A 12,323-nucleotide genomic window follows, 5' to 3' on the forward strand; every position below is an offset into this window, starting at 1 on the left:
CTCCTTATTAATTAATCTAAATTTTTCCACCTAATATCTTTATAATATACTTAATAAAGTTATTTACAAAAGATACATCTTTTAACCATAAAATAAATACATTACCAGATACGTTAATTACTTTTAGATTAATAACCACATCTTTACCACCACTGTCACCAGCACCACCCGTTGCCGCCACCGCCAACGCATTGCGCGGGTACCCATCTCGTAGTAGCTAAATGATTCGGATCAGCATTAAGTCATTAATGTCACTAATTTCAACATTCGCAACTAGTATTATTACTCTTACCCTCATTACAATCCACCCCGCTTTGAATATTAAACATTCGCAACTAGTATTATTACTCTTACCCTCATTACAATCCACCCCGCTTTGAATATTAAACAAGGACAATCATGTATTTCCAGTACTTCATCGATCAAAAAGAAGAAAAAGTCAAAACATTCAGTGAACATCATGTATAGACTTTCATCGCACGACGTATTATATCATGCCAATTATTTGAACGACATTAATCGGCCATAATAACTGTTTAGAAGAGTATGAATCCTCATAGTCATTTTTAGAGATTTTTTCTTGGTCTTTGTTTTGAATTATGTTTATGCTACGTCTTAGTTTCCTGCTAGCATTTTTTATTAAAAATTTTATTACTCTTTCATAAAAAAATATATATTTCACTTGCAAGTTATTTTTTAAGCAAATAAATACATGGATTGCGACCGAAAAGTTATTCCATCCAAGATTTATAGATTGTAGTATATGTTTGAAATTACGTTTTGAATTAATTATTTGATTATTATGTTTGCAAAACACAAATAATTTAAAAAAGTATTTATATGGAAAAATGGTTATTTGCCTTGCCAACTTAATTCTAAAGAAATATGTACACTGAGGATAAAAGCTTAGTTGTAAAAAAATAAAAAAATATAGGCACATATTGAAAAGGAAACTAATTCAATATCCCTTTTTGTTTGGTCTCGTGGAAAATCAAAAATAAAATGAGAGTGGAAGTCAACGGAATAGCTTTGTGACGACTTTGTGTTATAAATATAAAAAAAAAAAAAGCATTTGATTTGATTTGTAGAGTTAGCAATTTGCAAAACGTTCAAAATCATGTCTTACCGTCTCCACTCGTATTCACCCTTTTTCTTCATTTTCCCCTTGTTCTTTTCCTCGACATCAATGGCTGTTTTAGAAACTATAGATACAAAATATCCCGGTTGCCCATCATACAAGTGTAGTGGCACCATAATCGGATACCCTTTTTGGGTTATACCGAATCAAACCAACAACGGCCAGTTTTGCGGATATCATGGTCTCGGAATCAACTGCTCCGACCTAGAAGGAACAGATCGTCCCACAATTTATTTGAAGAATGATTTGTATCATGTAAGAAACATAACAAATACAAGTATAATTCTTTCATATAACCATTTTCCCGTCAACAACACTATTCCTCTTGTTGATCAGTGTCTGAAGGTGAACCGTACTATTGAATTGGAGAATTTGCCTTTTAATTTCTCAAACAATAATCTGAATTTAAGTTTTCATTTTAATTGCTCTAGACCACCTCCCCCTGATTACGCAACTCCTATACCATGTATGAATTCGGTTAGTAATAGGTCGTACGTTAACGTTATTCATGACAATTACGAAAGGTTTGATGATTGGGACTGTAATGAGATCGTAACGACTGTGTTCGATTACGCGACTCTTTGGAAAACAACGTTGTCTTGGAGAGATTATGCGAGCGCTTTGATATATGGATTCGAGCTAAACGGGCAGAGGCCAGACGACGAGGATTGTGATAAATGTGAAGAATCGGATGGGCGGTGTGGCTTCAGACATGCCAATAATACCCGCCAGTTTCTGTGTTTTTGCTCCGATGGTACCATCACAACCAACAATCACTGCAAAAAAGGTACATTAACTCAATTAAAATAGTCTTTCACTGATATTATTATTATTATTTTATTATTGTGGACTTGTTGTGCATCACAATCTTTTTAAGGCATTGAATAGGTCAATAACAATGTGCAAATGAACTAATTAACATGGTGTATACTCTAGTTGAAATTCCTGATTAAACAATGCCCTTCAATAGTTAAAGTTGGGAACACTGAATGAGAATTAAAGTTTAGATGCTCCAAGAAAAATTTATAAAAGAAATTTACATTTCTGCAGGTTTCCCAGCTATAAAACGTTTGCATATAATCTCTGATTTGCGTTTGGAAGCATTTACGTTTTGTGTTACTATAAGCGTATAAGTTATACCTTAACATTATACTTGTTTGCTTAATGGTTTTGGGTACTTTTAAAATCATAGGTTTTACTTGTTTACAAATCTCAGCAAATATGATGGTATTGTAACCCTCATCAATTTTACACCCTTCGCTTACTCGTTGTTTCACATACTATATTTTTCATTTTCTCTGTTATTTATCAATTTTAATAAATAATTGAAACTTTAAAAGTTATCAAACTCATACAATATGAACATGTTCGTACAATAGATAGACTCATGTCATTTTAACTCATCAGATATACTTGTTTAACATTTGCTAATTAGCTAAAATCTAGTGGTAGTAAATAAGAGTTGGCACATTTCCATGAAAAAGTAAAATTGGTATAAGTTGTTGAGAGTTGAACTAGTCAATCCTAATTGGCAACTTCATGGCATCTTCTGCCTTTGCTAATTTCCATTGAATAGTCAACCTTACTAGAAAAGTTATACCACTATGTACTTATAGTCCAGCCCAATCTCACTATAGCCAACCCATTCTTATATAAATGTAACAAAAATTATAAACTTACCGCAAAGTATGAGTATGACGATATGCATTTTATAGCTTTACAAGCTAGTGCCTAGTAATACGTTGTTATGGTATATGAATCAAAACATTTTGTAACTATACTAATTACGAGTATTTATTTATTTTTTATAGAGAAGAGCATAAACAAATAGTCAATGAATTACAAATAAGCGATTAAAATAATTTTAATGTACTTAAGTTAATTTTAGTTTTTTTATATATGTTTAATTCTCTTAACAAAACCTCTTAAAAATCCTTTTAATAATAAGTTTGTGATATTTACTAAAAACAAAGGAGGAGATTAAAAAAAAAAATAATAGAATACATTTGCAAAATAGTTATGATAGTTAACAGGATTATTAAGATAATTTCTAAGAAAATCTACCATTTTACAAGTTTAAAACCATGTTTCTGCATAATCATGACGTCACATGTAAGAACGAAATTTGTTTATATATGTTTTGAGTTTGCATTGAACGTATCTATTGGCTATATTTTGAAATCTTTAAAACCAATAAATATAATTAATGTGAATGAATGTAGGCGGTGGAATATTATCGAAATATCTTCGATAATATAGGATTGAAAGCGTCAACTAGCTGTCATTGCCTCAGTGGTTGCCTACGCAACAATGTTTTCCTAGTCAACTTAGCATTTGTCAACAGTTTCATCAAATTCTCACATTTTTACTCCACCGTGAAATCTTATTTTCTTTCTACTCGTACATTTTTAACAACAGTACCATCCTCCCTCTTAAATTCTTAACATTAATCAGTCACATCATACTACCTTAAAGAAGAAATATTAAACACAAAAATTAAAAATATACATTTGTTACACGAAAAACTTTTATTAATATAACAAGATAACAGGTAAATTAAAAAAACAAATATATTTAATATTAAAAATCTTGAGTAAATTAACTTTACATAAAAAACAATACATTTACTAATGTTTGTAACAATACTGTCCTGAATCGTCGCCGATTTTATACGTTTATAATTATAAGAACTTCATAAAAATTTATGTCCTGTCTTTTGCTAAAATGCTTTTTCTTTTTATATGTTACTGTAGCTTTACTTGTTAAACATATATGCTAGTTTGTGTAACAAATAGGGGAGACACTCATTATCTAGTAAATAAATTAGTTAAAAGTAATATAAGCAAGGTTGAATAAGTGGTTAACATCATTGCCTCTGGAGATGGGTTTTATCTTCATCCCTTGTAAGGCCGGAGGTCCTTTTCTATCTTTAGATAGAAATTGGACGCAATCTCTCTACACCGTCGTGGTAGGGGTAAGGCTGTCTACATCTTAACCTCCCCATACACCGTCAAGGTATTAAGACCCAAAACCCATGGAAGACAACATTGGACGTTAGTTACTTACTTTTTAATATAATGTTAAATATATATTTAATTTATTTGGAAAATCGCTTTCGTCTAAGCGTGATGATTTGGTTTTTCTCACAATGTGAAGGCGTGGAAAATAATTAGCCATTATTTTCACAAATCAACCCCACACGAACAAGCTAAAACAATCTTTCGGTTCAAACAAGGGTCTATCTTGACTTTATAAATCTATCAAGTCAATGTTTATTGTTTACCAACCCTCATTATCCACGTATCACCAATTGCTAAATAATATACATAGTTTTGAGACTCTTAAAAATTTTAATCTTAATATTTATAACATTATTTTATTCCATATTATTTTTATTGTACAGCTAATTACCTACAATAGTTTATTAAAAAAATATAAATAAAAATATTTATAATTAACTACTTTTAAAATGTAAATACATATTTTTAAAATTATTAGATATATTTAAGAAAATAAAAATTTTAAGCATTTTTTTATACAGAAACACACTTGCACTATTAATAGTCAAACATATAAAACAAATTTCATCAATATTTCAATATTACTTTTTTTTTTTTTTACCTTAATTATAATTAATTTCTTTACATTTGTATTAATCGGTTTGTCTTTCATACATTCTTACATTTGGAATTTATAAGATCTTTTTTGAATTACATATATATAAATCTTATTTTAAGTATGTTGTAAACAAGTATATTTAACATGGGATTAAATCTAATAGTTTTTTTTGAAACTTTTTAAAAACAATTTATATTTCACAACCATCACATACAATCATAACGAAAATTTTACATTAACAAGATAATCACTTTTGGACAGAAATAATCTAAGTATTACATAACATCAGTTTGAAAATGAAACGATACTACTTTTCTACCTAGATCTAAGCCATGTCCAATAACCACGCTAGGAAACCACGTTACATCGACAAAGAAGACAAAAAACTAACAAACACAAAAAAAAAAAAAAAAAAATTAAGGAGAGGGAGTAATTTGGGTTATACTATTGGATTTATAAGGGAAGTGATATAGATATCATAACATTTGATTAATATACTTCATATATATATATATATATACTCCTATATAAAGATTATCACTCTTTTCATTTTTAGAAATAGTTACTCAAATGTCACAGGGGAATTTACTAAATTGCCCCTTAATAAAAATCCACTATGGAAAGTGTTTTATAAATTACCAACTTTGCCCTTAATTAATTAATTTATATCATTAATCCTTATTTTAATACTTAACACTTTAAACCCTTATCTTCTAAAGTTTTCACTATCACAATTACATCAACCTACACCACTTGACACCACCACCACTACCAACAGTACCATCACCGCCACCACTAGAGCATCTTCTACACCACCGCCGCCGCATTGCGCGGGTACCATGCTCGTGTATATATATATATATATATATATGAAAACTTATAGTATTAAAATTGGGAAAAGTGAGTATGGGGTTGTTCCCCATCTAAGCTTAGATGGAGAACCCCTCACATACAAATATTTTAATATTTGTTTGAATTTTAAATAAATACATGGTCCCCCATGATTTTTATGATTATAAAACCAAATGTGAGGGGTTCCCAATCTAAGCTTAGATGGGGGACAACCCCATACTCACTTCCCTCATTAAAATTTCATACAATTTGATGTAAATTTTGTATATTATGATAAGATAATTAAATATAAACCAATAGGTTGGTGATCTATTGGTAAGGTCTTAGACCTTAGAAAATTCACCAAGGTTCGAATCTCAATTTTTACATTTGTAAAATTTGATTATTACGGAGGTTTCAAGAGTCCTGAGATTTATCTCAGGCATGCGTGTGCCCAATTGGATGTCATCATGGTGTTTTGAATGCTAAATATTAACTACTAACTCTCTGTTCAAAAAATAGTTAATTAAAATTCATCGTATAAATGCCATTTCTCAATTTAAAATGTTGTTATTATTTTTATCTATACACTATCTCTTATATAAATAAAAGAAAATTGTGATGATGTCTTCTTTATTAAAGGAAAACCTACTTGTCATTATGAGATATTTCTTACTAATTATTTATTTTTATTTAATTAATTTATGACATCATATCTAATTAAATTTTGATTTTCTATTCTTTCATTAAATATTTTCACTAAACCTACTTGTCATTATGAGATATTTTCTTAATAATTATTTGTTTTTATTTAATAAATTTATGACATCATATCAAATTAAATCTTGATTTTATATTCTTTCATTAAATATTTTCACTTTTAAATATTTTAGTTTGCTACATGTGAATGGGTTATATGCTTTCTTTTAAGTTTTTTATATATATTTTTTGTACAAATATTTTTTGGTAAATTAAAGTAAAAAATTCTTTGATCTGCCCGCGTAATACACTGGTTACTAAGCTAATATTATAAAAAAACAACACTTTATTTTAGAAAGTGTTGGAAAATATAGAATATTTTTACATAGGTACTCCTAAAATATTTTCACATATACTAACACTTAACATTAATGATTAAGTTATATTATCACTCTTTTGTCTTTTAAAATATATCCAATAACTTTTTACATAAATTATGTACATCACTCGATGACGCCTTCACCAATAACAGTTGTCTCGACTATCACACTGTTACTATCATGACCACCGTCGTATTACACGGATATTGTGTCAGTACACGTAATCCAAAGAACAAGTAGCTCCTAATGTCGCACCCAAGACTCAAAGAGTATCATCCCGCGGTTTGGCATTTTAAAATTAGACATATAATTATGGAGGAGGATATTATTGATTAAAAAACTTGTTACAAAGAAATGGAAACTGGAAAACACGCTCACGATACTCACTAAAATAAGTATAAAAAATAATTACTATAATGCATTAGTGCTTTTGACTCTTTTTTCAAACTTGTAATCATCACAAAACAGAAGCATCAAATAATATTTTTGTTCCTAATATGAACCCAAAGACTTTCCTTACAAGACTACAAATCCAAAAACCATATAAACTTAAATAAATGTAACAACTTCCCTCTTAAATTGACACTTCTCTTCTCTTCATATCCTCAAATGGATTTTCATTTCATCATCAAAATCATCATCTTTGCCTACTTAACGCATGATTCTCTATCACTTGGCACCAATTCAACCTCTTGTTTGCCACATAACTGTGGAAATGGACCAAATATTACTTTCCCTTTTTGGATTACTCAACAACAAGAGTCTTCATGTGGTTCAATTGGATTCAACATCACTTGCAAAAACAGTTATCCAATCATCTTGATCGACGATGAAGACCATGTCGTAAAAGACATATATTACACCAACTATACATTTCTTGTTGTCAACGCGAACAATTTCAACGAAACTAATCTATGTCCAATTCCTTTAAGAAACTTTAGCATCAATGGAACCCCTTTTAGTTACAATGATTTTTCGACGGATTTATTTTTTTACTACAATTGTAGAAATCCTTATGTAGGAATACATTATTCGGTTGATTGTGCTACCGGCAATGGTAGTAGTTTTTCTTCTTTTGCTGTCTTCCACCCCGAAATCTTGGAGGAAAATAATTATTCTGTAAATACATGCCAAACTGTCGTTCATGTACCCGTTCATGGTGACGATATGAATGTTTTGCTGAATGAAAACTATACCGATGTTTTAAGGAAAGGTTTTGTTTTGGAGTGGGAGTGTAGCAACTGTGAGAAACATGGTATATGTGTTGTTTTTGTTCTTGAATATCACGAATTTTGTTATTGTAGTTTCTTTAACATGATATTATCAAATTTCTTATGTTTCAGGGGATAAAGTAGATTGGAAACGCAAGCTTGCGATAGCTTTAGGTTCTGTTGGATTTGGGATTATCCTCATGTGTGTGGTTTTTTATTTCCTGAAACGACGAGATATGAAGAAACGTAATTATGGTTCATCTTATATCTCACGGAAAATATCTTCATATGCATCATCAATAACAGATCCTGAGAAGAGTGAAACTTATCATGGTGTCCAACTTTTCAAGTACAGAGAGCTTGAGAAAGCTACAAACTATTTCGATTCTGCAAATGAACTTGGAGATGGTGGCTTTGGTACAGTCTACCAAGGTATGCATCTATATCACATATGAAACCTAGAATATTTTAAATAACACAGTTGAATGACAAATGCCAACCAATAAGTTTCTACTATAAGGAATCAGACTCATCTTATACATACATCTTTTATAACTGGAATTCATTTTGACCCATTATACTGCCCATCTATTTTGGCCACTTTTAATCTACATATAATGTTATATTGTTGAATAAGTTTATTGTCAAATATAGGCAAACTCAAAGATGGACGTGTAGTAGCAGTAAAACGCTTATACGAAAACAATTACAAACGGGTAGAGCAATTCATGAATGAAGTAGGAATCCTTGCTCATTTGCGCCACCAAAATCTTGTATCTCTCTATGGTTGCACCACTCACCATAGCCGTGAGCTTCTACTTGTATATGAGTACATTCCTAATGGCACGGTTGCTGACCATCTTCATGGAGAAAAGTCAAAACCGGGTTCCCTCACATGGAACACAAGAATGAGCATTTCTATAGAAACAGCAAGTGCATTAGTCTACCTTCATGCTTCAGATGTTATCCACAGAGATGTAAAAACCAACAACATCCTTTTAGACAATAGTTTCACCGTGAAAGTTGCTGACTTTGGATTATCCCGACTATTTCCAAATAATGTGACACACGTCTCTACTGCACCACAAGGTACCCCGGGGTATGTGGACCCAGAGTATCACGAATGTTACCAGTTAACTAGTAAAAGCGACGTCTATAGCTTTGGAGTTGTACTAATCGAGCTTATCTCATCAATGCCGGCTGTGGACATCACTAGGCATCGACATGAAATAAATTTGTCAAATATGGCTTTAACCAAAATTAGGAATGATGCACTCCATGAGCTTGTTGACCCAAATCTTGGATTTGAATCCGATTATGATGTTAGAAAGATGATTACTGCAGTAGCGGAATTGGCTTTTCTGTGTTTGCAAAATGATAGGGATAGTAGACCTACAATGGGTCAAGTATTAAAGACACTTTTAGAAATTCAAAATGCAGGGCACAACAAGGTGAAGAAAGACGTGTTTGAAGGTATATGTGAGGATACCGTGTTGTTGAATGATAATTCTCAAACGTTGTCGCCGGATTCTGTTGCGATTGGTTGGAGCACCTCTACGATGTCTTCTTCAAACGGGTGATACGGAGGTTTAATAAGTAACGTGTATCTCTGAATTCAAGTTTATGGTAACAATCTACTTATGTTTGTATTACATTTTGATGTTATATGAGCAGACGTGTATATAAATATATATCATCCCTTTAGCGTTTAGTCATTCATTCTTTTGTTATGATTCTTTTATCAGCCAAATTTAGTGGTGATTTGTAGTAACTTATATTCTACTTAATTAGTGTAAAAACTTTGTTATTAAGACTGAAAATTGGGTAATGTTTCTGGGATCTTCTTCTTGACTGCCTATTTTGATAGATTTAAACAGTGCTCAATATACATTGATTGGAACACATACAACTCACACGCTGGATTTGGAGTGTCCTCGTTTTTTTTCGGGCAACTGTATTTCATCGCTACATCAGAAGATACATTGAACAAAAAGTTAACGCTTTTTCAATAACATTCCCCTTTGCTACAGAACCCCGGTCCTTATTTTATTTCTGTTAGTCGGGGATGGAATGATTTTGGGTTCCAAATGGTTTCTAGGATAATTTCATCAAAGACTAATAACAATTTGATAAAGAGGGATTTGAGGGAATAATAATAATAAAACGGGGATAACAAGTATGCTGCTACAAGCATGCTTCTAGCATGATTTTGTGAGAGGGGATGATTTTGTATTTACACATGTGATTTTCAGGAGCGGAAGATTGTGAGGGGAATGAAGAAGCATACATGCTAGATGCTTCTAGTAGCATATTCGTTTTTCCCTAATAAAACACAATAAATATATTAAATGGAGAATGTTGGTTGTATACATACAACAGTTATTATAAAATATGAGAAATACATATAGATAATAGATAATAAAAGGAGATATAGTTTATACCAGACAATCAACTAAACAATTAGCTAGATTAAGATTGATAATAAAAGAGTTTAAACAATACTTGATTCAATACTTAAAAGTGGCATGAACCCAAAAATAAATAAATACAAGAAACACATGATCTGATCAATCTTTTTTGAAATAGAGAAGGACACTAAAAAACGGCTACATAGTTATAGTTTTTGTTAAGGGTTTGAAAAAAAGTCCTAATATAAGATGCAGGAGAAGGTATTATATAGGCCACCAATCTTCTTTCTTCAATCCTTAGTCATTTTGAATATCCACACAAATAGTCCTTCTCTTTCTTCTTTATTCATTGTCCAGATATAGTCCCTTGATTAAGACACGAATACGTTTTCTTCCAACTAATATCAAAGCTAAGATTGAGAGCCGACACTCATTTCTCAACAACAATGACACAATATATACTTGTTGAATCGGTGCCAACCTTCAGGTGGTTATGTCGGTTTGTTGTTGAACCGGTATAATTTTTTTCCCAAAGCAGAAAAATGCATTATTACTGACAGCTAGAAAGCCGTTAAATAATACCAATAGTATGCGAGTACATACGGGACATATATATAAACTAGTCTTAATACTCGTACGATTTACGATAGCTATATATATTGTATCATAAAGAAATTCGAATATGCCTCGTACATGCATCGTGTGTATGAAATAAATTGTGGTTAGAGTAAATCGATGATCGAAGTTAAATTGTAATAAATAGTAATCATAAATATAATATATGTTATATATATTTAATTAAAGTTTTAGGTTTACCTTAAATAATTGGAATCACATCAAAATCGAAACTTGTAAGCATTGTAGATGATGACAAATAGCCTTGTGATTTCAGATCGTAAAATTTTTGAAGTCTTTATGTAACAAAGAAAAAAAAAGACAATTTATTAATGAGAAAACGATTAATCCAAGTAAGTTATAATGTCTTTTGTATTAATAAGCTAAAAGTTAGAATTTAATTGTAAGTCTATTAACGAAATTGAATTTATATACAACTAAAAAACTATTAACAAAATAAATAAACTAAAAGGACACGTGCCAATCAAGGATTACGACATGTATCGTTTTAAAAATATGTCAATCATGTTTCAGTTTATTATTAGATGTTGAAATCTTCTAATTAAGAGACCGTTTTCTCTGGATCTTGACTGCGAGAAAACTAGGGCCGAGCCACTGGTTCACACCTTGACTCAGTATAACTGTACTACATTTAACTGGTGGTAAAGTTTCCATCTAAAACTAAAAGACGTAGGCTTTATTTTCTATTTACATGGTTGTGGCCTCTGGCCCAAACTCTAATAGCCCACTATTAACTTGACCCAATTACAATAATTTAATCGTTTTTGACCCACTAATATATACTGACTAGCTTTGATTTGTTTTTGACATTATGAGTATCCAGCAGTTTATGACATAATATTTTAGCTCCATGTTATCTTTCAAATACTTAATTAAAATAAGACCATCTTGTATAGCCCCTCTTAAGGTAGATGCAAAACAAATGAATAATGTCAAACAATTGCCTGGAAGATATGTTTGCTCGAAATTACACAAGATCTTAATCAACTTTTGTCCAGCATCACGCATGTCCCGGACTCCCGCTCCATCATTTTTCGGACACAAAGTTTCTTCGGTTGTTGAAAATGTAAGTTTCTTTAGGACGTTTCCTAAAAGCACTTTTTGACTTTAAAGTTCAAACTTACATTTAGTGCCGACATTTACATCACTAACATAATTTCCTTTTTTAATTCATTTTTCTTATTTGAGCATGGCCCCACAATATATGGTCGCCACAAACTTTGGGGACGGCATTTTGGGCCTTTGGACAAAATCTGTCGTGGTCAAAGGCCAATTTTCTTGTAAGGTTGAGATCTTTATATATATATATATATATATATATAGGGTAACAATCCAGTGAGAACAGTTTTAAAATAAGAACGGTGAGAACACCTTAAAAACATCATTTTGATGCATTAAAAGT

General features: G+C 31.1%; 1 protein-coding gene across 1 annotated transcript; it reads left to right on the forward strand.

Annotated features, from left to right (window-relative positions):
• Nucleotides 1–1,186: 1,186 nt before the first annotated feature.
• LOC122586010 (LEAF RUST 10 DISEASE-RESISTANCE LOCUS RECEPTOR-LIKE PROTEIN KINASE-like 1.2) lies at nt 1,187–9,596 on the forward strand. Its single transcript, XM_043758130.1, has 3 exons — nt 1,187–1,925; nt 8,010–8,309; nt 8,532–9,596. The coding sequence occupies exons 1-3, from the start codon at nt 1,187–1,189 to the stop codon at nt 9,455–9,457; spliced, it is 1,965 nt and encodes a 654-aa protein (XP_043614065.1). The 3' UTR covers nt 9,458–9,596.
• Nucleotides 9,597–12,323: the final 2,727 nt, after the last annotated feature.

Source organism: Erigeron canadensis, chromosome 1, assembly GCF_010389155.1.
Source record: "Erigeron canadensis isolate Cc75 chromosome 1, C_canadensis_v1, whole genome shotgun sequence".
Taxonomy (NCBI): domain Eukaryota; kingdom Viridiplantae; phylum Streptophyta; class Magnoliopsida; order Asterales; family Asteraceae; genus Erigeron; species Erigeron canadensis.